Source organism: Oncorhynchus mykiss, chromosome 15, assembly GCF_057628025.1.
Source record: "Oncorhynchus mykiss isolate SJ-2025 chromosome 15, ASM5762802v1, whole genome shotgun sequence".
Taxonomy (NCBI): Eukaryota; Metazoa; Chordata; class Actinopteri; order Salmoniformes; family Salmonidae; genus Oncorhynchus; species Oncorhynchus mykiss.
The window spans coordinates 47,348,680-47,373,904 of NC_143036.1; the positions used below are offsets into that span (position 1 = coordinate 47,348,680).

Here is a 25,225-nt window from a genome sequence, read left to right on the forward strand (position 1 = left end):
TTCACCCCCAAAAGTCAATTCTTTATATAGCCACCTTTTGCAGCAATTACAGCTGCAAGTCTCTTGGGGTCTCTATAAGCTTGGCACATCTAGCCACTGGGATTTGACTAGGCCATTCCAAGACATTTCAACGTTTCCCTTTAAACCACTCAAGTGTTGCTTTAGAAGTATGCTTAGGGTCATTGTTCTGCTGGAAGGTGAACCTCTGTCCCAGTCTCAAATCTCTGGAAGACAAATAGATTTCCCTCAAGAATTTCCCTGTATTTAGCGCCATCCATCATTCCTTTAACTTCTTGACGCACCCATCCCGTTAGCGGGATCATTTTTATCAACACTCACTGAATTGCAGCGCGCCAAATTCAAATTAAATTACTAAAAATATTTAATTTTCATGAAATCACAAGTGCAATATAGCAAAACACAGCTTAGCTTGTTGTTAATCCACCTGGCGTGTCAGATTTCAATACAGCTTTTCGGCGAAAGCATAACAAGCGTTTATGTAAGAACATCTCTCTCAATAGACAAAACATTACAAACACCTGGCAGCCAAGTAGTTTGGTCACGAAAGTCAGAAAAGCAATCGTTCAATCGCTTACCTTTGATGATCTTCGGATGTTTGCCCTCACGAGACTCCCAGTTACACAATAAATGTTCCATAAAGATTATTTTTATATCCAAAATACCTACATTTGTTTGGCGCGTTATGTTCAGAAATCCACAGGCTCGAGCGGCCACGACATCACAGACGAAAATTCCAAATAGTATCCGTAATGTCCACAGAAACATGTCAAACGTTTTTTATAATCAATCCTCAGGTTGTTTTTTAAATATATAATCGATAATATATCAACCGGGACTTTCGCTTTTTCAATCGGAGAGGGAGAGACAATGGCTGCCCCACTCTGTTGCGCAAGCAAAACTCTGCGAACACCCAGCTATCCACTGACACAATGTTATCTTTCTCACTCATTTGTCAAAATAAAAGCCTGAAACTATGTCTAAAGACTGTTGACACCTTGAGGAAGCCATGGGAAAAGGAATCTGGTTGATATCCCTTTAAATGGAGGCAAGGCATGCAATGGAACAGAGAGCTTTCAAGAAAAACAGCACTTCCTGGTTTGATTTTCCTCAGGTTTTTGCCGGCAATATCAGTTCTGTTATACTCACAGACAATATTTTGACAGTTTAGGAAACTTTAGGGTGTTTCTATCCTAATCTGACAATTATATGCATATTCTAGTTTCTGGGCCTGAGAAATAGGCAGTTTCAAATGGGTACGTTTTTTTTGTTGCCAAAAACGAAAATCCTGCCTCAAGAAGTTCATTCTGACCAGTTTCCTAGTCCCTGGCGATGAAAAACATCCCCACAGCATGATGCTGCCACCCCGCTTCACTTTGGGGATGGTGTTCTCGGGGTGATGAGAGGTGTTGGGTTTGCACCAGACATAGGGTTTTCCTTGATGGCCAAAAAGCTCACTTTTAGTCTCATTTAACCAGTACCTTCTTCCATATGTTTGGGGAGTCTCCCACATGTCTTTTGGTGAACACCAAATGTGTTTGCTAATTTTTTTCTTTAAGCAATAGCTTTTTTCTGTCCACTCTTCCGTAAAGCCCAGTTCTGTGGAGTGTATGGCTTAAAATGGTCCCTTGGACAGATACTCCAATCTCCTTTGTGGAGCTTTGCAGCTACTTCAGGGATATCTTTAGTCTCTTTGTTGCCTCTCTGATTAATGACCTCCTTGTCTTGCAGGCTTGTTGTGGTGCCATATTCTTTCCATTTTTTAATAATGGATTTCATGGTGCTCCGTGGGATGTTCAAAGTGTATGATATTTTTTTAGAACTCAACCCTGATCGGTACTTCTCCACAACTTTGTCCCTGACCTGTTTGGAGAGCTCCTTGGTCTTCATGGTGCCGCTTGCTTAGTGGTGTTGCAGACTCTGGGGCCTTTCAGAACAGGTGTAGATATACTGAGATCATGGGACACTTAGATTACACACAGGTGGGCTTTGTTTAACTAATTATGTGACTTCTGAAGGTAATTGGTTGCACCAGATCTTATTTAGGCGCTTCATTGCAAAAGGGGTAAATACAGTGCCTTGCGAAAGTATTCGGCCCCCTTGAACTTTGCGACCTTTTGCCACATTTCAGGCTTCAAACATAAAGATATAAAACTGTATTTTTTTGTGAAGAATCAACAACAAGTGGGACATAATCATGAAGTGGAACAACATTTATTGGATATTTCAAACTTTTTTAACAAATCAAACACTGAAAAATTGGGCGTGCAAAATTATTCAGCCCCTTTACTTTCAGTGCAGCAAACTCTCTCCAGAAGTTCAGTGAGGATCTCTGAATGATCCAATGTTGACCTAAATGACTAATGATGATAAATACAATCCACCTGTGTGTAATCATGTCTCCGTATAAATGCACCTGCACTGTGATAGTCTCAGAGGTCCGTTAAAAGCGCAGAGAGCATCATGAAGAACAAGGAACACACCAGGCAGGTCCGAGATACTGTTGTGAAGAAGTTTAAAGCCGGATTTGGATACAAAAAGATTTCCCAAGCTTTAAACATCCCAAGGAGCACTGTGCAAGCGATAATATTGAAATGGAAGAAGTATCAGACCACTGCAAATCTACCAAGACCTGGCCGTCCCTCTAAACTTTCAGCTCATACAAGGAGAAGACTGATCAGAGATGCAGCCAAGAGGCCCATGATCACTCTGGATGAACTGCAGAGATCTACAGCTGAGGTGGGAGACTCTGTCCATAGGACAACAATCAGTCGTATATTGCACAAATCTGGCCTTTATGGAAGAGTGGCAAGAAGAAAGCCATTTCTTAAAGATATCCATAAAAAGTGTTTGTTTAAAGTTTGCCACAAGCCACCTGGGAGACACACCAAACATGTGGAAGAAGGTGCTCTGGTCAGATGAAACCAAAATTGAACTTTTTGGCAACAATGCAAAACGTTATGTTTGGCGTAAAAGCAACACAGCTCATCACCCTGAACACACCATCCCCACTGTCAAACATGGTGGTGGCAGCATCATGGTTTGGGCCTGCTTTTCTTTAGCAGGGACAGGGAAGATGGTTAAAATTGATGGGAAGATGGATGGAGCCAAATACAGGACCATTCTGGAAGAAAACCTGATGGAGTCTGCAAAAGACCTGAGACTGGGACGGAGATTTTTCTAATCTAATCTACAATGGAATGGTTCAAAAATAAACATATCCAGGTGTTAGAATGGCCAAGTCAAAGTCCAGACCTGAATCCAATCGAGAATCTGTGGAAAGAACTGAAAACTGCTGTTCACAAATGCTCTCCATCCAACCTCACTGAGCTCGAGCTGTTTTGCAAGGAGGAATGGGAGAAAATGTCAGTCTCTCGATGTGCAAAACTGATAGAGACATACCCCAAGCGACTTACAGCTGTAATCGCAGCAAAAGGTGGCGCTACAAAGTATTAACTTAAGGGGGCTGAATAATTTGGCACGCCCAATTTTTCAGTTTTTGATTTGTTAAAAAAGTTTGAAATATCCAATAAATGTCGTTCCACTTCATGATTGTGTCCCACTTGTTGTTGATTCTTCACAAAAAAAATACAGTTTTATATCTTTATGTTTGAAGCCTGAAATGTGGCAAAAGGTCGCAAAGTTCAAGGGGGCCGAATACTTTCGCAAGGCACTGTAGGTGAGGGTGGGAAAGTCACTAACAGGCCTGGTGGATAATGGTATACCACAGGGGAGTTTGATTAATCCTATGTTGTTCTCAATCGGGATTAATGATGTTGACTCTTAGGTAGAGCCGGATATTGGGAGGTCATTATTTGCAGATGGGGCCTTATGGACGAGGGGAAGAAATGTGCCATACATAGTCAGGAAGGTACAGTAAGTGATTGGGCATTAATGTGGGGTTGCAGGTTCTCTGTAGAGATAACTCAGACAGTGTTCTTTACCAGGAGGAAGGTGGGAGACAAGGTTTGCTTGAGGTTATATGGGAGAAACTATGAGAGGGCGGGGGCCATCAGGTTCCTTGGGGTATACTTTGACACTGGACTGACCTGGGCAGAACACATCAAGAGAGCAGTGGGATGTAAGAAGTATAAGAAGGTGCTAAATGTGATGTCTGACGGGGAAGGAGTGGGGGGCTGGGTGTGCCTCACTGAGGACCATGTATGTTGCATTGATCCAATCTGTAATAGACTATGGCAGTATAGTTTATGGTTCGTCAGCCCGGACCTCATTGGAAAGGCTAGATGTCATACAAGGGCAAGGACTCAGAATATGTAGTGGGGTGTTTCGGATCTCCCCAGTGGCTGCACTACAGGTGGAGATGGGGGATATGCCATTGCAGATTAGGAGACATCATCTGGCAACAAATTATTGGGTCAACCTACAGGGACATGGGGTGTCTCATTTACAGGCATGCTGGAAACATGAACGAAGACAGAACACAAGCTTTGGGTGGGTGGGTAATACCAACGGTAGCTATTCCTGTAAATCCACCATGGCTACTCCCGCCTCCAATTGTTGGTCCAGAAGTTTTGGAGAGACTAGAGAAAGATAGGGTGTTGATCCATTTGATTAGTTCAAGAGATGTCTGGATACTGTGCATCAGGATTTTGTGGTCATTTTTTTAATCCTTTATTTAACTAGGCAAGTCAGTCAAGAACAAATTCTTATTTACAATGACGGCCTAGGAACAGTGAGTTAACTGCCTTGTTCAGGGGCAGAACGACAGATTTTTACCTTGTCAGCTCTGGGATCCGATCATAGCAACCTTTCGGTTATTGGCCCAACACGCTAACCACTAGGCTACCTGCCACCCCATTTACACAGATGGTTCAAAAGATCCAAAGACAGGACGTACTGGGTCAGCATTTGCAGTGCAGGAATGTGGTGTGAAAATAAGTAAATGTGATTAGAAAGCATCCAACAGGAAAGTGTGACTATTGCCAGGAAACAGAGACCATGGAGTATGAATTGCTACAGTGTGGTCAGTATCAGAGGGAAAGAGAGAGGCTTAGATCTAGTATGAGGGAGAAGAGGATACAGTACATTAATTTAAAGAGTATATTGAGTAGAACGTTATTAGATATAGTCTCAAATATTGTGTTGTATTTTTTAAGAGCAACAGGGCTGGCAGGTAGGATTTAGTTTCTCCCTGTCGCTGGACCAAACTCCAGTACAGTAGGTGACGGTAAAGCACCATAACGTTGGATGCCACCGCCGATAAACACCACCGAAGAAGAAGAAGAAGAAGAAGAAGAAGAAGAAAAAGAACAACAACTCTTCCTCTCTGGCTATAGCAAGTATTCAATCAAGCCAGGGAAAGATGGCGAGCCGAATCCTTCAGAAGGTGGGCAACGGCCTAAAACAGACGAGAAACGGAGTCCAGATGAACGGACAAGTCATACTTACAATCAGGTTAGTTGGATATTTGTATGAGAAAGTAAGTTTGAAAGTAAATATGCATTTGATCGTTAACAACTCTTGACACTTCCCACTAAGCCAGTGCTAGCTATCTAACTTTAACGGAAACTGTTTACATTTTAAGAAGCAAACGGAACGGAACAGGGAGGGACCTACCTTAATTTACCCAATAGAAACTCTCGTTTTCGTTGCAAAACCTTTTCCGTTTGGAGGAAGTAGTTTATGTTGCAAAACGTTTTGCAACAGAATTGGGCTAATGAATACACCTGAATGACGCTGGAATGCGAAGGAAAGCCAGCTAACTAAAAGGCTAAGCTAGGAGCTTAACACTTAAAGGTTATGCATGACTTGGTAGGAAATTTCTACAAAACTGTTGCAACGTATCGACAATTTTAAATGTGTTTTGCACAGTTTATATATAATACTTGTCCTATCGTTGCAAATCAGTACACATGACAAAACATGACAGAACATTTGCCCGTGGAATTGCACTGCAGGTTAGTTGGCTGCGTAATAGTACATTTGTAGGATACAAGGGAAGTTCAATTAACATCTCTTTCAAGGTCATAAACAGTGTTGGGGAACGTTAATTTTAAAAGCAACTCATTAGTTTACGTTACTGGCATTGAAAGTAACGTTAGTCGTCATTACTTTTGCGTTTCCAAAACCAGAAAACCCTCATGCCTTGCCTGTGATGGTCTTTTTATGCCAAGTAGAGGGCGCACACTACCTTAGAATGACTTGCCTACTTAGTACCAGAGGTGTGGACTCGAGTCACATGACTTACACTCACACGTTTGATGACTTGAGGCTCCGGTCCAAACACTTAAGACGCACCTTATCCCCTCAGCCCTCAAATTAAGTGGACACTTCTGATGACCTCTCATGACATGTGAGGAGTATACATAACAAGCAAAATAGTAATAGTCACATGCATACATGCAAACTCCTAAACCTAAACAAACAAATCATATTAATTAATAATACACGTTTTAATTACCTTTTGTTTTTCATTTTAGTGGTGCCATATTGTTTAAATTCATTTATAAAGTGAAAAAGTTAGGTTTTGAATTAGACCATTTGTGAATGTGAAATGTACCTAATATTAGCAGTTGAATTAAATATACTGATCTCTATCTATGTCAGAATTTCTGAAAAATAATTATATCAAACTATTAAATAGTACAACCGGTCCTATTTTTATTTATTTTTTGTGACAAAATTCTCTGTCAATCCCAAAAATTGTACTATAAATACAGGCAAAAAACAAATGCAAAATGTTCTCCTCCATTCCACAGAAATCACATTTATAGTCAATATTCAGCTTGAATCTTTCCAAAACATTTTATTCTCAAACCAGTTACAAAAAAGAGACTCATTTTTAAATCATATATCTTTGTTGTTCCATAGAAAGTATCTGGGAGGGGAAACATTGTTTATACGCTAACATCCAAGCTAAAATTGCCTGCTTATGGAATTTGGCCAACTTTACCTGGATTTTATCAACATCAAAATTACATCGAAGCAAAAAATTCTAAACCACCAACAGAGTCCAATAAATACTCAGGGAAGACATTTCAAATACTGTTCTGGTTCTTAATATACTTAAGAATCCAATTTATTTTAAAAGTATTATTTAGAGTATTGAAATCTAAAACCTCAAGACCTACTTGTTCTTGGGTAGTGAGGCTTGTTAATCCTAATAAAATTATAAAGGATCTTATCTAAGTCCTTTAATTTTAGGGGGTAATTGAAGTGGTAACGAGACATGAACCGATCTGGATAACCCTTCAGCTTTGGACAATAAAACCCAACTGTGTAACGAAATATCCCTCAGCAACCAGAGGTTCAATTTCTTCTGTATTTTCTCAATAATGGGGTTAAAGTTTAATTCACTTATTTTTTTCCCCATCCTTGCATATAACAATTCCAAGATAAGTAACCTTATCTTTAATTGGGATACCATATTCTTCCTGTAAAACACAATCCTTGAGTGGAAATAAGACTGACTTATTGATATTCATTTTCAAACCTGAAACTAAGTAAAAGTATTCAATACAGGAAACTGCTTTAGAAACCTCATTCCTGTCTCTCAAAAATATGATTGTATCATCAGCCAGTTGACATAGTTTAAATTCATTGCCAAGTTCTGAAACACCTTAAAAATTCCCTTCATATGAAGAGCCATCATTTGAGTAACAAATAAAAATGCACTAATTGGGCAGCCCAGCCTAATGCCACAGCCAATATCAAATCTTTGGGATGTCCCTTAAACTATTTTTACAGAGCTAGTACAACCACTATATAAAGTTTGGACTGCTTTCAGAAAATAGTCACCAAACCCCCAAAAATTGCTTTGAACATGAACTCATGTTCTACAGTGTCAAAAGCTTTATAAAAATCAACAAACATAAGAAAACTATCATCAAGGAGGAGGTCATTATAGTCAATCATATCTAAGATCAATCTGATGTTATTACTGATGTGTCGACCATGCATAAAACCAGATTGTTCTTCATCAATTATATGATGCAAGTCTTGTTTCAACCTCTTAGCAAATACAAGGGCAAATCATTTCCCATCATTATTCAACAGGCTAATGGGTCTCCAGTTGTCTATATATATATTTTTTTATTTTAACTTTATTTATCTAGGCAAGTCAGTTAAGAACAAATTCCAACACTCTAACCACTAGGCTACCCTGCCTCCCCTAGACTATCCTTATTAGGTTTGGTGTATACAGCCCAGCCAACTTCCAATATGGATATTTTCTTAGACAATGTTGCAAATATTGCTAAGGAGATAAATAATGATTTCGGATTCGGATTTGTGATAATCAATGGTTTGATTAATTACAAAATTATTCAAAATTGCTACATTGTATAGTTAGTTATCATTTTTTGTGAAAATCTAATTGCAACTGCAGCCTAAAACTATAAACTTTGTGAGAAAGCCCTAAAATTGTTCCTCAGCTAGAAATGTTAAACCCTCTCATGCCGCCATCTTGAGCCCCCCTGGAAGGATTTTTAAATGGACCACCTTTGGCCGGAAAGTCGTCACTCGTTCATCCCGCGATTGTTTTCAGCCACCGGTAGCTTGTGGAGGCTTTATATGCGCTACAGTCAATTATGAGTGCATGTCTACTTATATTTAATATATATACCTGCTGTAAGTTAGCTAATTAATTTGCTAGCTATCAAATGTTAGCCTGCCTAGCTGGGACTTCTGAGGGAAGGAAAATGTTTTATTTCTACATTTTCCAAAAGATAACCAAGATAACCATTTACTTACACTTGTATGTTGACTTCTCCTTTTGGTAAGTTTTGGTGGACTTTTCTTAGCGGATGTACAATCGTCGCGAATTGAATTATGGGGAGTTTCAGGTCCCGGAGTGAACATAATTGTACCCTTGCAAAGCCAACTAAAAACGAGGGCTGAGGAGCCGACGTTGCAATCTTCCCTTGCTTGGCTAATCATTTGGACCACCCTCCAAGATGGCGGTGGGGCGGTGGGGCATGTCTCGAGTGAGCCATGTTTCCGTGAAGCAAAGAACATTGGCCTCTTATATCTCTCTGGAATGCTACCCTTGTTCGGATTTCATCAACCTTGTTGTCAAGAGACTGGACGTTGGCGAGTAGTATGCTAGGGAGTGGAGCGCGATGTGCCCGTCTCCGGAGCCTGACCAGAAGACCGCTTCGTCTGCCCCTTTTACGGCGTCGTTGTTTTGGTTCGCTAGCTGGGATCCGATCCATTGTCCTGGGTGGTGGGCAAAACAGAGGATCCGCTTCGGGAAAGTCGTATTCCTGGTCGTAATGATGGTGAGTTGACGTTGTTCTTATATCCAGTAGTTCCTCCCGACTGTATGTAATAAAACCTAAGATTATCTGGGGTACCAATGTAAGAAATAACACGTTAAAAAAACCAAAATACTGCATAGTTTCCTAGGAACGCGAAGCGAGGCGGCCATCTGTCGGCGCCTGATTTGACCTTAAGTTGTTAGCCTACATATGAAAATATACACTGTGTGCCATTTTTAAATTGATGTAGTTATGTCCTTGAGCTATTCTTGTCTAATAATGTTCTGTATTCTGTCATGTTTGGTGTGGACCTTGCGCAACAGCTAATGGGGATCCTAATAAAATACCAAGTAGGGTCTGAATACTTAAGTAAATGTGTATGCTCAGTTTTGTATTTGCAAACATTTCTAAAAACCTGCTTTTGCTTTGTCATTATGGGGTTTTGCGTGTAAATATAATTGACAAACATTTTAGAATAAGGCTGTAACATGAAGAAGTGAAGGGGGTCTTTTAGTGGAATATCTACAGAGGCGGACAGAGGCCCATTATCAGCAACCATCACTCCTGTGTTCCAACTGCACGTTGTGTTAGCTAATCCAAGTTTATCATTTTAAAAGGCTAATTGATCATTAGAAACCTCTTTTGCAATTATGTTTGAACAGCTGAAAACTGTTGTTCTGATTTAAAGAAGCAATGAAACTGACCGCCTTCAGACCAGTTGAGTATCTGGAGCATCAGCATTTGTGGGTTCGATTACAGGCTCAAAATGGCCGGAAACAAATAACTTTCTTCTGAAACTCGTCAGTCTATTCTTGATCTGAGAAATTAAGGCTATTCCATGCAAGAAATTGCCAAGAAACTGAAGATCTGGTACAACGCTGTGTACTATTCCCTTCACAGAACAGCGCAAACTGGCTCTGACCAGAATAGAAAGAGTGGGAGGCAACTGAGCAAGAGGACAAGTACATTAGTGTGTAGTTTGAGAATCAGACGCCTCAAAAGTCCTCAACTGGCAGCTTCATTAAATAGTACCTGCAAAACACCAGTCTCAACATCAACAGTGAAGAGGCAACGCCGGGATACAGGCCTTCTAGGCAGAGTTCCTCTGTCCAGTGTCTGTTTTTTTGCCCATCTTAATCTTTTTTTAATTTTTATTGGCCAGTCTGAGAAATGGCTTTTTGTTTGCAACTCTGCCTAGAAGGCCAGCATCCCGGAGTCTTTGCTGTTTTCGAGCATAAGCCATGTTCTCCTAAGCATACACAGCAATTGGCTGGTGTGGGTCTTTCTCCATCAGTCTTGTGGAGCTGTGTTGGCCTAAAGGTGCTTCTTGTTATTTGAAGTTGAGCTCTTTGCAGTTGACACATGCACTTATCCCCGAGGCACAGCTTGCAATTTGTTTTTCTCCTTTTCTTCTACCAATTCAAAATAATGTTAATACTTCTACGATTTAAAGGCTGTCTTGCTAGCTATCTAGCTTTCCGTCACAACGTTCTTGAAGAAAAAGGAAACGATATTTCAAATTAACAATTTGCTTATTTGAAAAAGTAACTGATAGGTTTTAAAGAAGTAAACGTGTTAAATTACTTGTTACCACAAAGTAATCTGAGTAATCTAGCGCATACTCCAACACTGGTCATAAATACATTAATACTGTTTTGCCAACAGCCAATGAAATTGCAGGGCGCCAAATACAAAATCAACATCTCATAAATCAAATTTCTCAGACATACAATTATTAGGCACCATTTTTAAAGAGAAAATTCTCATGAATCCAGCCACAGTGTCTGATTTTCAAAAATGCTTTACAGCGAAAGCTCCACAAACGATTGTTAGGTCACCACCAACTCACAGAAAAACCCAGCCATTTTTCCAGCCAAAGAGTCACAAAAAGCACAAATAGAGAGAAAATGAATCACTAACCTTTGATCTTCATCAGATGACACTCATAGGACTTCATGTTACACAATACATGTATGTTCAGTAAAGTTCATATTTATATCCAAAAATCTTATTTTACATTGGCATGTTACGTTCAGTAGTTCCAAAACATGCAGTGATATTACAGAGAGCCACATGAATTCACAGAAATACTCATGTCGATGAAAATACAATTTTAAACATGGAAATATAGATACACTTCTCCTTAATGCAACCGCTGTGTCAGATTTCAAACAAACTTTACGGAAAAAGCATAATCTGAGAACGGCGCTCTAGCCCAAACCAGTCAGAGAAATATCCGCCATGTTGGGTAGTCAACATTATTCATAAATAGCATTATAAATATTCACTTACCTTTTTGATCTTCATCAGAATGCACTCCCAGGAATCGCTGTTCCACAATAAATGCTTGTTTTGTTTGATAATGTCCATTTATGTCCAATAGCTTCATTTGTTAGGGCGTTTGGCAAACATATCCAAATGCGCGATCTGGTCCATTCGGATGAAACGTTCAAAAAGTTATATTACAGGTCGAAGAAACTTGTCAAACTAAGTATAGAATCAATCTTTAGGATGTTTTTATCATAAAAGTTCAATAATGTTCCAACCGGAGAATTCTATTGTCTGTAGAAAAGCAATGGAACAGCTACCTTTCAAGTGAAAGCGTGTGACTGAGAACGAGGCTGTAGGCAGACCACTGACTCAAAGAGCTCCCATCCGGTCCCACATCACAGTAGAAGCCTGAAACAACATTCTAAAGACGGTTGACATCTAGTGGAAGCCTTAGGAAGGGCAACATACCCCTATTGAATACACAGTGGGATATTGGTTGAGTTCAAACACTACAAACCTCAGATTTCCCACTTCCTGTTTGGATTTTTTTTCTCAGGTTTTTGCCTGCCATATGAGTTATGTTATGCTCACAGACATCATTCAAACAGTTTTAGGAACTTCAGTGTTTTCTATCCAATACTAATAATAATTTGCATATATTAGCGTCTGGGACTGAGTAGGAGGCAGTTCACTCTGGGCACGCTATTCATCCAAAAGTGAAAATGCTGCCCCCTATCCCAAAGAAGTTAACCAAAGAGTTAATCTGTGTCGTTTTCAATGGAAGCGTAGTGGGCAGGACAAGCACGGAGGTTGGCAGAGCCAAGCACGAGCTAGCAGGATCCTATTGGCACGTTCTAGCATATATTTCCAGTACCCGAAAGTACCCGTGTGTAATAACTCAATTCGCCCTTGCACTCCTTGTAAACAATCCCCATTTTTTTTCCTTTTTTCTTTGGCTAATGGTCTTGTCTACAAAACTTAGTGCACTCTGTACGTTACATAACTGTATTGAGATCAGGCTTTTCTTCTGTGAGAAAATCAGCAGAATGTGGGCCCAGTTCCATCTCATTACATACACTCCCACTGCCGGGCCACTGGGCGTCCTCTCTGTTAACTCCAAATGACACAACGACAAGGTTCCAGTTTAACAAAGTGTACTATACCGTATGAACACCCACAAAGGTAGCCATTACACTCAAGGCCAGGCCCATCAACGACTAGACTTCCTGCGCATGTGCACACTTGACTGAGTGATAGCCCCATAATAACAGAAATATAGGGATACATAAAACATGAACTTAACACTCCTCAACATAATTGTATTTAGTCAGCCACCAATTGTGCAAGTTCTCCCACTTAAAAAGATGAGAGGCCTGTAATTGTCATCATAGGTACACTTCAACGATGACAGACAAAATGAGAAAAAAAAATCCAGAAAATCACATTGTAGGATTTTTAATTTATTTATTTGCAAATTATGGTGGAAAATAAGTATTTGGTCACCTACAAACAAGCAAGATTTCTGGCTCTCACAGACCTGTAACTTCTTCTTTAAGAGGCTCCTCTGTCCTCCACTCGTTACCTGTATTAATGGCACCTGTTTGAACTTGTTATCAGTATAAAAGACACCTGTCCACAACCTCAAACAGTCACACTCCAAACTCCACTATGGCCAAGACCAAAGAGCTGTCAAAGGACACCAGAAACAAAATTGTAGACCTGCACCAGGCTGGGAAGACTGAATCTGCAATTGGTAAGCAGCTTGGTTTGAAGAAATCAACTGTGGGAGCAATTATTAGGAAATGGAAGACATACAAAACCACTGATAATCTCCCTCCATCTGGGGCTCCACGCAAGATCTCACCCCGTGGGGTCAAAATGATCACAAGAACGGTGAGCAAAAATCCCAGAACCACACGGGCGGACCTAGTGAATGACCCGCAGAGAGCTGGGACCAAAGTAACAAAGCCTACCATCAGTAACACACTACGCCGCCAGGGACTCAAATCCTGCAGTGCCAGATGTGTCCCCCTGCTTAAGCCAGTACATGTCCAGGCCCGTCTGAAGTTTGCTAGAGAGCATTTGGATGATCCAGAAGAAGATTGGGAGAATGTCATATGGTCAGAGGAAACCAAAATATGACTTTTTGGTAAAAACTCAACTCGTCGTGTTTGGAGGACAAAGAATGCTGAGTTGCATCCAAAGAACACCATACCTACTGTGAAGCATGGGGGTGGAAACATCATGCTTTGGGGCTGTTTATCTGCAAAGGGACCAGGACGACTGATCTGTGTAAAGGAAAGAATGAATGGGGCCATGTATCGTGAGATTTTGAGTGAAAACTTCCTTCCATCAGCAAGGGCATTGAAGATGAAACGTGGCTGGGTCTTTCAGCATGACAATGATCCCAAACACACCGCCATAGCAACGAAGGAGTGGCTTCGTAAGAAGCATTTCAAGGTCCTGGAGTGGCCTAGCCAGTCTCCAGATCTCAACCCCATAGAAAATCTTTGGAGGGAGTTGAAAGTCTGTGTTGCCCAGCAACAGCCCCAAAACATCACTGCTCTAGAGGAGATCTGCATGGAGGAATGGGCCAAAATACCAGCAACAGTGTGTGAAAACCTTGTGAAGACTTACAGAAAACGTTTGACCTCTGTCATTGCCAACAAAGGGCATATATTCGTCGCCAGACCCACTGGCTGCAGGTCATCTATAAGTCTTTGGTAGGTAAAGCCGCACCTTATCTCAGCTCACTGGCCACCATAACAACACCCACCCGTAGCACGCGCTCCAGCAGGTATATCTCACTGGTCATCCCCAAAGCCAACACCTCCTTTCCTTCCAGTTCTCTGCTGCCAATGACTGGAACTAATTGCAAAAATTGCTGAAGTTTGATACTTATTTTTCCCTCGTTAACTTTAAACACCAGCAATCTGAGCTGCTTACTGATCGCTGCAGCTGTACACAGCTCATCTGTAAATAGATTGGATGGGCTATATACCTCATCCCCATATTGTTTTTATTTACTTTTTTGCTCTTTTGCACACCAGTATTTCTACTTGCAAATCATCTGCACTTCTATCACTCCAGTGTTAATTTGCTAAATTGTAATTACTTCTCTACTATGGCCTATTTATTGCCTTACCTCCTTACTCCATTTGCACACACTGTATATATATATTTTTATTGTATTATTGACTGTACACTTGTTTATTCCATGTGTAACTCGGTTGTTTTTGTCACACTGCTTTGCTTTATCTTGGCCAGGTCTCAGTTGTAAATGAGAACTTGTTCTCAACTGGCCTACCTGGTTAAATAAAAGTAAAATAAAATATTTGATTAATCCCTCAGGGGCCAGATTGTTTCACAGTTCATAGTGTGCAACATTCTGACCCCTGTTTGTCAGACTGATGGATAATCAGACAGGATAGAGGACACAGAAATAAGTTAATAGATGACCAGCAGGGTTAGATTTGAACCGTAAAGGCTATATATGATACACACACTGCACGACCCATGTTCAGATGACTTAGCTGGTTGTCTTTTTTGTAGGGGAGGTGGGGATTTAGATAATGTTAGCTGACTAGGGGTGATTAGGGAAGGGAGGGAGGGAGGGAGATTTCAGTCACTAAGCTTCTCGTGACAGTCTTAACATAAGTTAGAGAACTATTAATTATTTTCTGATTGTGGTTTTCTATTACTAATCAGGTAGCAGCTTAACAGTGCAACACGGATGCAGATAGCTCTTTAAATGTCAACAAACTCCTTGACTTTTCGTGTGTCTTTTTTTGTTTTGTTGCTTTTTGTCATAATCATTTTAAATACTCCAGTAATTGTTTTATATAGTCAACAAGTTACCTGGCCATAGAGGATCTTTTCGCATATCGGAGAAAGCAAACCTCAATCGTTCCGGAGCCAATGCTGAAAGCTCCTCAAACTGTCTGGTTGAAAGCCTCCCCTCTTACCCAGGCCTGCATCCCACCTGTCTGGTACAGGTATCCCTGCCACTTACCTCCTACTCCCCTGAGTTTCGCTCACCTCCAGCACACATTTCATGCACACACCGTGGTCTCTGATCCTAATTTTACCTTTAGCCTGTGGACATCTGGACTTTTACACAGGAATTTGTATTAATTGGCTTTGTTATTTTATTGTAGATTATTTATTGTAGCTTGGGCCCATCTGTTATTAGTGCAACCTCCATAGACCTAATATTTTAGACTGGAGTCTGAAACGTAGTTTCTTTTTTTTCTCACATTGATAGGCTACAAATGAATATGTTGCTATTGTCTATCTTTGACTTTTAAAATGAGGATGATGCATTTTCGTCCTGGGAGAGACCATATGCTTTCCCTCTATTGTACTGGAGAACTATTGCGCTTACATGTCTGGACTGTTTTGATACTTAACCATGTCTCTGGACTGTACGCACCTTTTGAAATATGTTGTTAAAGACTGGTTCCTTTTGGACTATAGTCCTAGTGCTGTCCGTGAATCCAAATGCAGTAAAATCCTTTCTAGATTTTCCATTATTTTGCTGCTTTTACTGTCAGGAAATATGCAATCTAACCCAGGTCCTGACATTTCTACCCCCCCAAAGTCAGAAGGGTCGGAAGTTTCTGCAAATAAATGTAAAGTCTTCTTCCAAAAGTAGATTATTATTTTTTTTTAAACAGCCGACCCAGATGTATTTATGCTTGCTGAAATCTACCTAAAAAAAAATCTAGCTCCCGCAAAAACTCATGCTGCTTATGTCAAATCCTTGACTCTGCCAAAAGCATGATGCAACAGGAACCGGGATTTGTCGGACCAGGCAAGTATTTTTATTTTTTCTCAATTTTCTAGAGTTGGTGATTGCGTGCCCACTGGAGCCGCTTCTTGTTTTTAGTTGATATCCGTGGAACTCGGTGTGGTCGTCTTCTGCAATATCCCATCCTTGACAAGGACAGATGAGTTGTGCATTCCAAGATGCTGTTCTGCACACCATTGTTGTATTGCGCTGTTATTGTCTGGTTGTTGCCCGCCTGTTAGCTTGCACGATTCTTGCCATTCTCCTTTGACCTCTCATCAACAAACTGTTTTCCCCCACAACCCTTGGTTCTCAGATGAAGTAGCTGAAATCATAAGGAAACTAAATGCTCTGTTGGCTAAAGCAAGAGGGTCTGATTCAGCTGATAATTGGATGGCTTTTAAACACCTTTGAAATCAAGGTGTGTCTATGACTCGAAAGCAGACCACTACCTCAAATCTGCTGCTGATAATTTGAGTAATCCTTACAAATTTTGGCAAGTGGTGAAAGGTTTGAACTGCAAAAAAGATGCACAGCTTCCAAAACAACTGCTGGTAAACTCAGTCTTTTAAAACTGAAGTCTTTTTAATCTTTTTTTTTTTTTTGTGATGCCGGTTCCCTTCTAATTATTTACCTTAATTCATCAATCAAGTACAAGGGTGGATCGAAAACCTGCAGACACACGGCCCTCCATGGAATAAGTTTGACATGTGATCTAGACCCCTGCCTACTACTATTTTTAGCTGCAGATACCATTGCTCTACCTTCTTAACATGCACCTTCAACCTCACCCTAGAATGTAATGAAATCTCCAAGTTGTGGAAGGCAGCAAATGTCCTACCTCTTTTGAAAGGTGATCCCACTATCTAGTGAACAACTATAGGCCTATATCTCATTTCTGTTTTGGCAAATTTATTGGAGTCCCTAGTCAAGCAGCTTAAAGCCTACCTACAGGAAAACAATATGTTGTGTGGCATGCAATCAGGTTTCAGGTCAAGCCACAAGCACTGTTACAGCAACTTTGAAGGTTTTGGATGATATTTACAATGCCCTGGATAAGAAGTGGCGTTGTGTATCTGTGTTCATAGATCTGTCAAAGGCGTTTCACACTGGACCCATACTAAAGTTTGTTGGGATTACTGTTCACGTTCTGGAGTGGTTGTGAACTACATGTCAAATAGAACCCAGTGTGTGAAGGCAGATGGTTTTAAGTCTGACACCATAGAGCTGCACTCAGGTGTGCCTCAGGATCAACAGGAGCTTTTTATCTATATTAACAACATTGGGAGACGGAGTCCGCTGATGTACATTTTTATGCGGATGACACTTCTCTTAAGTGGCAGCAGTTTGACTTTTGAAAAAGCTCAAACAGCATTTAACATCCATTCAACAGAGTCTTTACGATTTTAAAGCTCGCTCTGAATTCCTTAAACAAAATGCATGGTCCAATGCTAAACATTCTGATAGCCATGTCATTGCTACTGGATCAAATAGCCCACCAATCAGCCTGTTACCAACCCTTGGAAACTTTTGAAATAAATTGTTTGACCAGATACAATGCTATTTAACAGTAAACAAATTGACAATGCTTTCAGCACACTTATAGGGAAGGACATTTCAACAAGCACAGCACTTACACAAATGACTGATGATTGGCTGGGAGAAATTGATGATAAAAAGATTGGGGGGGCTGTTAGACATCAGTGTGGCTTTTGACCTAATCGATCGTAGTCTGTTGCTGAAAATACGTGTGTTATGGCTATATTGTGGATAAAGAGTTACCTCTGTAACAGAACAGAGGGTGTCCTTTGATGTAAGCCTCCAACAAAATCCAGGGAGAATCAGGAATTCCCCAGGGCAGCTGTCTAGGCCCCGTTTTTCAATCTTTACTAATGACATGACACTGGCTTTGAGTAAAGTAAACTATACACTTCAGTTGCTGTGGTAGCTGACATGACTGCAACACTTAAGAGCTGCAGTTAGTGTTTATTATTGTGTCCTAATGCTGTCTCATGTCTTGTCAAGGAGTCTATCAGCGTCCACCAATAAGAACCGTGAGGACAGCTGGTTCAAGTCTCTGTTCGTCAGGAAGGTCGACCCCAGAAAGGATGCCCACTCTCAACTACTGGCTAAGAAGGAAGACACCAACCTCTACAAAATACAGTGTAGGTTATCTCTCACACACACACTCTCAAGGGTTTGGTTGTGACGCCTGTGAGTCCACATTGCAATTGCCTCATTGTGGTTTTTTTAACATAGATTTAAAGGTGTCAGACTTTTTCCCCAGGCCACGCCCGCACTCTGTTACATGCTAGATTACCTCTTTCTCTTTTACAGTTCACAATGTCAAGCCCGAGTGCCTTGACGCTTACAACAAGGCAAGGTAAGGTACACCTACCTCCGATCAAACTCTCGAACAGCAGCATTGTTAGACAATGGAGAGTCTAAATGCTTTCGAGGATGTCTGTAAAAAGATTAGTACAGCGTCACCAAGATTCTGAATGATTATTTAATTTTTGTTTTGTTATGCGTGTCCTCAGTGAGGAGGTCCTGCCCTCCATCAACGCTGACTCTCACTACCCCTGTGAGCTGATTGGCACCTGGAACACATGGTATGGAGAGCAGGACCAGGCAGGTAAGGACACACTCATATACAGTGCCTTGCGAAAGTATTCGGCCCCCTTGAACTTTGCGACCTTTTGCCACATTTCAGGCTTCAAACATAAAGATATAAAACTGTATTTTTTTGTGAAGAATCAACAACAAGTGGGACACAATCATGAAGTGGAACGACATTTATTGGATATTTCAAACCTTTTTAACAAATCAAAAACTGAAAAAGTGGGCGTGCAAAATTATTCAGCCCCTTTACTTTCAGTGCAGCAAAATCTCTCCAGAAGTTCAGTGAGGATCTCTGAATGATCCAATGTTGACCTAAATGACTAATGATGATAAATACAATCCACCTGTGTGTAATCAAGTCTCCGTATAAATGCACCTGCACTGTGATAGTCTCAGAGGTCCGTTAAAAGCGCAGAGAGCATCATGAAGAACAAGGAACACACCAGGCAGGTCCGAGATACTGTTGTGAAGAAGTTTAAAGCCGGATTTGGATACACAAAGATTTCCCAAGCTTTAAACATCCCAAGGAGCACTGTGCAAGCGATAATATTGAAATGGAAGGAGTATCAGACCACTGCAAATCTACCAAGACCTGGCCGTCCCTCTAAACTTTCAGCTCATACAAGGAGAAGACTGATCAGAGATGCAGCCAAGAGGCCCATGATCACTCTGGATGAACTGCAGAGATCTACAGCTGAGTTGGGAGACTCTGTCCATAGGACAACAATCAGTTGTATATTGCACAAATCTGGCCTTTATGGAAGAGTGGCAAGAAGAAAGCCATTTCTTAAAGATATCCATAAAAAGTATCTTAAAGTTTGCCACAAGCCACCTGGGAGACACACCAAACATGTGGAAGAAGGTGCTCTGGTCAGATGAAACCAAAATTGAACTTTTTGGCAACAATGCAAAATGTTATGTTTGGCGTAAAAGCAACACAGCTGAACACACCATCCCCACTGTCAAACATGGTGGTGGCAGTATCATGGTTTGGGCCTGCTTTTCTTCAGCAGGGACAGGGAAGATGGTTAAAATTGATGGGAAGATGGATGGAGCCAAATACAGGACCATTCTGGAAGAAAACATGATGGAGTCTGCAAAAGACCTGAGACTGGGACGGAGATTTGTCTTCCAACAAGACAATGATCCAAAACATAAAGCAAAATCTACAATGGAATGGTTAAAAAATAAACATATCCAGGTGTTAGAATGGCCAAGTCAAAGTCCAGACCTGAATCCAATCGAGAATCTGTGGAAAGAACTGAAAACTCCTGTTCATAAATGCTCTCCATCCAACCTCACTGAGCTCGAGCTGTTTTGCAAGGAGGAATGGGGAAAAAATTCAGTCTCTCGATGTGCAAAACTGATAGACATACCCCAAGTGACTTACAGCTGTAATCGCAGCAAAAGGTGGCGCTACAAAGTATTAACTTAAGGGGGCTGAATAATTTTGCACGCCCAATTTTTCAGTTTTTGATTTGTTAAAAAAGTTTGAAATATCCAATAAATGTCATTCCACTTCATGATTGTGTCCCACTTGTTGTTGATTCTTCACAAAAAAATACAGTTTTATATCTTTATGTTTGAAGCCTGAAATGTGGCAAAAGGTCGCAAAGTTCAAGGGGGCCGAATACTTTTGCAAGGCACTGTACACATGCTCCCACACGCACACACTCTCACCTGGTAGCCTAGTGGTTAGAGCGTTGGGCCAGTAACCGAAAGGTTGCTGGATCGAATCCCTGTCGTTCTGTCCCTGAGCAAGGCAGTTAACCCACTGTTCCCCGGGCACCTAAGACGTGGATGTCGATTATGGCAGCCCCCCGCACCTCTCTGATTCAGAGGGGTTGGGTTAAATGCAGAAGACACATTTCAGCTGAAGGCATTCAGTTGTACAACTGACTAGGTATCCCCTTTCCCTCCTCTCTCTGTGTTGCAGTTCACCTGTGGCGATATCGGGGAGGCTACCCAGCCCTGACAGAGGTCATGAACAAACTCCGGCAGAATAAGGTTAGTAGAAAAGTTGGCTCACAAATGTCGCTATATAGGGTTTCTATAATGAAAAGTAAGAAATTCCTGCACAGTACTTACAATACTGTAGTTTACTTATTACTTTGAATTTCATCTTTTGAATCATGTTAGGTATGCATTACAACAAACCTGCATATGCCTCCTACCAAATTTGGGAGTGCATTTCCTTTCCAGTTCTTGAACCATTACTTGTGGTTTTGTAGGAGTTCATGGAGTACAGGAATGAGCGGGGGAAGATGTTGCTGTCTCGTCGTAACCAGCTGCTCCTGGAGTTCAGCTTCTGGAACGAGCCCACCCCCCGCCCAGGACCAAACATCTATGAGCTCCGCTCATACCAACTCAGGGTTAGACTGACTTTCTCTCTCTGTCTCTCTTTATCTCTCTCACTCCGTCTAATCCTCCTCCTCTCTTCTTTCAGCCTGGAACTATGATTGAGTGGGGAAACTACTGGTAAGGCAGTTTCTCTTATTTTTCTGTAGGATTAGCATACATTTCCTCCTTTTTAATTTGACACTTCTTAGACACCGACGTCACTTGGTTCCTTCTATCATGTAGTTGATACACCTGTACGGGTCCTCTGATCTGCACTTCCGTTTCACGACGTCTTGAGCATGACTAAAAGTGGACGAGGGATTGTTATGTGAAATACAATTATTCGATATTGCGACTATAAGTAGAATATGGCTGCTGTAATTTGTCAATTCAAACCACTGTTTGACAGAATTGAAATGACAGAACAACAATGTCAAATCCTTATACATGGGGGACTGAACAGCGATGCAGGAAATTGGATGATTGGAACATTGCATTGATTAATACATGAAATTGATAACTCAATGGTGAAATAGTTTTATTTATAGTTTTTAAAAATCTGTCTGAAGCAAGATAGTGTGTTCAGCAGTATTCCCTCTGTGCTCTGTTGTAGTTATTTAATAAAGCACAGGATGAACAACTGCAGTCATAAGGCTGCTTGATTGGCTGCTGTGTGTCATGTGACATCAGCGTGTGTCCGTGTGTACGGCAGGGCTCGGGCCATAGAGTTCCGGCAGCAGAACAGTGAGGCTGTGGGAGGGTTCTTCTCGCAGATCGGCAGCCTCTACATGGTACATCACCTCTGGGGTAAGACGGGACAACCACAAGGATCAAATCAAATTTTATTGGTCACATAAAATAAACTTTCAAAGTTCTTGAAATGTTCCATATTGACTGACCATGTGTTAAAGTAATGATGGACTGTCGTTTCGCTTTGCTTATTTGAGCTGTTCTTGCCATAACATGGACTTTGGTCTTTTACCAAATAGGGCTATCTTCTGAAATCAAATGTTATTGGTCACATAAACCTGTTTAACAGATGTTATTGCGGGTGTAGCGAAATGCTTGTGCTTCTAGTTCCGACAGTGCAGTAATATCTAACAATTACACAACATATACCCAATACACACATCTAAGTAAAGGAATGGAATATATAAATATTTGTACGAGCAATGTCAGAGCAGCAGACTAAGATACAGTAGAATAGTATAGAATGCAGTAAATACATACAGTAATGCAAGTTATGTTAACATTATTAAAGTGACTAGTGTTCCATTTATTAAAGTGGCCAATTATTTCAAGACTGTGTATAAAGACGTGTATAAAGAAGTCTCTATATAGCCCCTCTGTGCTAGAGATGGCTATTTAACAGTCTGCTGGCCTTGAGATGACCCCTCTCAATCACCTCTCTCTACAGTTTTATTTAGTGAGTTGCTTGAAGTACTTGAATTTGTCACTCTGAAATTCAAGTACTGGAATACCTTGAAAATAAGACATTCTCAAGTTGGTACTTCAAAATTACTTTAATTAAAAAGAGAGGAACATTTTAGAAAAATGTATTGGTCTGGCTAATTCATTTCCAGGCAGACCCCCCCCCCCCCCCCACACACACACTGCCAATCAGACAGGTACAGAATTGACTGCCAAATGCCACATCGATAGCTAAAATGCTGGGAAACTAGATTTGCGCTTTATATTTTTGTTCAGTATAGTTTACCCACTTTTTGGTGTCAGACTTGCGTCAGACTTTGACATTGCTAACATGGGTGAATCGGCCCACGAGCCACATAAAGGGGGAAAGATGCAACGCTGCATCTGGCGCTAGTTCTACATTGACTTTTTCTCTGCAACAAACTCCAGAGTTTTTTTTGCCAATCGCCTCATTCACTTAGCGCCCGCGATAGCGGCAGCCTGCTCCTGCAGTTCTGGGAGCCGTTCACGTGCCGTTTTCCTCACATAAAAGAAACTTAACTCTTTGACTTGCCACTGTCAGTACGAACCCTGATTTTTGGGCAGTGTTTCTTAATCCTGGGGTCCCAAAAAGGTGCACTTTTTATATATTTTTGCCTTTTTTTGCCATACCTTATTCAAATAATCAATTCATCATCAATACTTTAAGTGGAATCGGGTGTGTAGTACTCGGGCAAAAACTAAAATGTCCACCCCTTTGGGTCCCCAGGACCAGAATTAACTAACATTGGGTGACATGGAAATGTACCTGGGACACATTTTGTACCAACTCAATTATTATAGTTTCACTCTGGTGTCTCGTTTTGAATTTGCTGTATTTTGTTGAGTTGTACATACACTGTACTCAACAAAATAATGAATCAACTATACAGCATGGATATTTTTCAGTGACTTTGATATGAATGCTTTCTGTGTATTGTCTGTTTTTAGCTTACAAAGACCTCCAGTCAAGAGAAGACACCAGGAACGCAGCTTGGCAACATGAAGGCTGGGATGAGGTTGTCTATTACACAGGTCAGTTGGCTCTTTTTCTGTGTATCTCACTCGCTCTCTGTCCATCCTTCGAGCGACATTATATATGAAGCACTGAAAGTGTAGTAATATGTTTAAGTGACCCTCTTCATTCCTCTCCTCTTGTCAGTTCCGCTGATCCAGCACATGGAGTCCAGAATAATGATCCCCATGAAGACCTCGCCTCTGAAGTAACCCCTGCCAGCACCCAGGGGAGATCCCGACTACCAAGCCCACCACCACACTGATATGTAGACAACGTAACTGACCAACAATGTGCTCTCACTGTACTTCCAGGAGTTTCAGCAATGACATCAACATGCTTGACACTTCTGCTTTCACTTATATCTTTTTGTTGTCTTTCCTGTGTCGGCATCAAATGTCTTATTTCGGTCAAAATGACCTGCGTACAGAATGTAGATAGTAGGGCTCTAACCAGACTTGGAGATGTTATCATCATTAATTGTAAATGACTAGTTGGACTGTGACTCTCCCATACTGCTAGACAGAGGGACAGGATAGGAACGGTTTCTCAATGTATTACATGTGAAATCCAGTGCTTTATTAAGAATCGTGTACATATTGAATTAAACTTCTGATGAAAGATAAGTCTGTCTCGCAAGCTCTTTGCTACGCATATCTTCATTAAAATGGGAGAGGAATACAGCTGTGGGTCTTGGTAAATAACTTAACAAAACAGACCTTAAACCAGAGCAGTCCTGTAGGATTTCGCGCCAACCATAATCTAGCGCACCTGATTTGAATAATTAGCTGGTTGATAAGCAGAAGCAGGAAAACCGCATCTATAATGTCCCCATAATCTAAAATAGACAAGTGGCATGGACAATATCCTTACTATTAATGGAAGTCAGACATGCTTTGTTTCTTAAAAAATATATATTTTACTTCAAAAATCAGCTTGGTGACATGTTTTTGTAAATGACAGCTTGTCATCAAGACAGATGCCAAGATATTTGTAGGAAGTGTCGTGTCTCTGACTTCTTTAATGTGATGACAAGCTATTTTATCAAATTGATTACCTAACGTTTGATTACGTGATTGAATTAAACCATGCAACAGTTAACTCGTCAATAACCTGGGGCACCACGGAAGCATTAGTTTATATAGAGATGCTATCTCACTCACTCTTAAAGATCTGAAGATCTTTTATATCAATAGCAGTCGATCATTAATTATTCTTTACCTTCTATCAGTCTCATCTGAACGTCGTAAAATTATTGGTTATCTGCACGAACACATTGTTATCAATTTTTTAAATACACAAACTGGCTCAATTATTGATTCACTAACTAATTAAACAATACATAACATTGAGCTGGTGGTGTGATGCTCTGGTTTGCCCAGTTGAGGTCGCTTTTGTAGAATCTTCTGGGTCGTCGTCGAGTGAGATGATGTGGTTTTCTGTGTCGGTCAATGTTCTTACTAGATTTGCTACCTTTCCAGCTGCAGTCTGTGAACTTCTTCT

General features: G+C 40.8%; 1 protein-coding gene across 1 annotated transcript; it reads left to right on the plus strand.

The window, feature by feature from the left end:
• Positions 1 to 5,286: 5,286 nt before the first annotated feature.
• nipsnap2 (nipsnap homolog 2) lies at positions 5,287 to 24,346 on the plus strand. The gene is given in 10 exon segments (NM_001160597.2): positions 5,287 to 5,433; positions 18,322 to 18,461; positions 18,634 to 18,679; positions 18,837 to 18,931; positions 20,855 to 20,925; positions 21,150 to 21,290; positions 21,365 to 21,396; positions 21,971 to 22,065; positions 23,659 to 23,742; positions 23,870 to 24,346. Coding segments are annotated over 10 exon segments (861 nt in total). The 5' UTR covers positions 5,287 to 5,341; the 3' UTR covers positions 23,935 to 24,346.
• Positions 24,347 to 25,225: the final 879 nt, after the last annotated feature.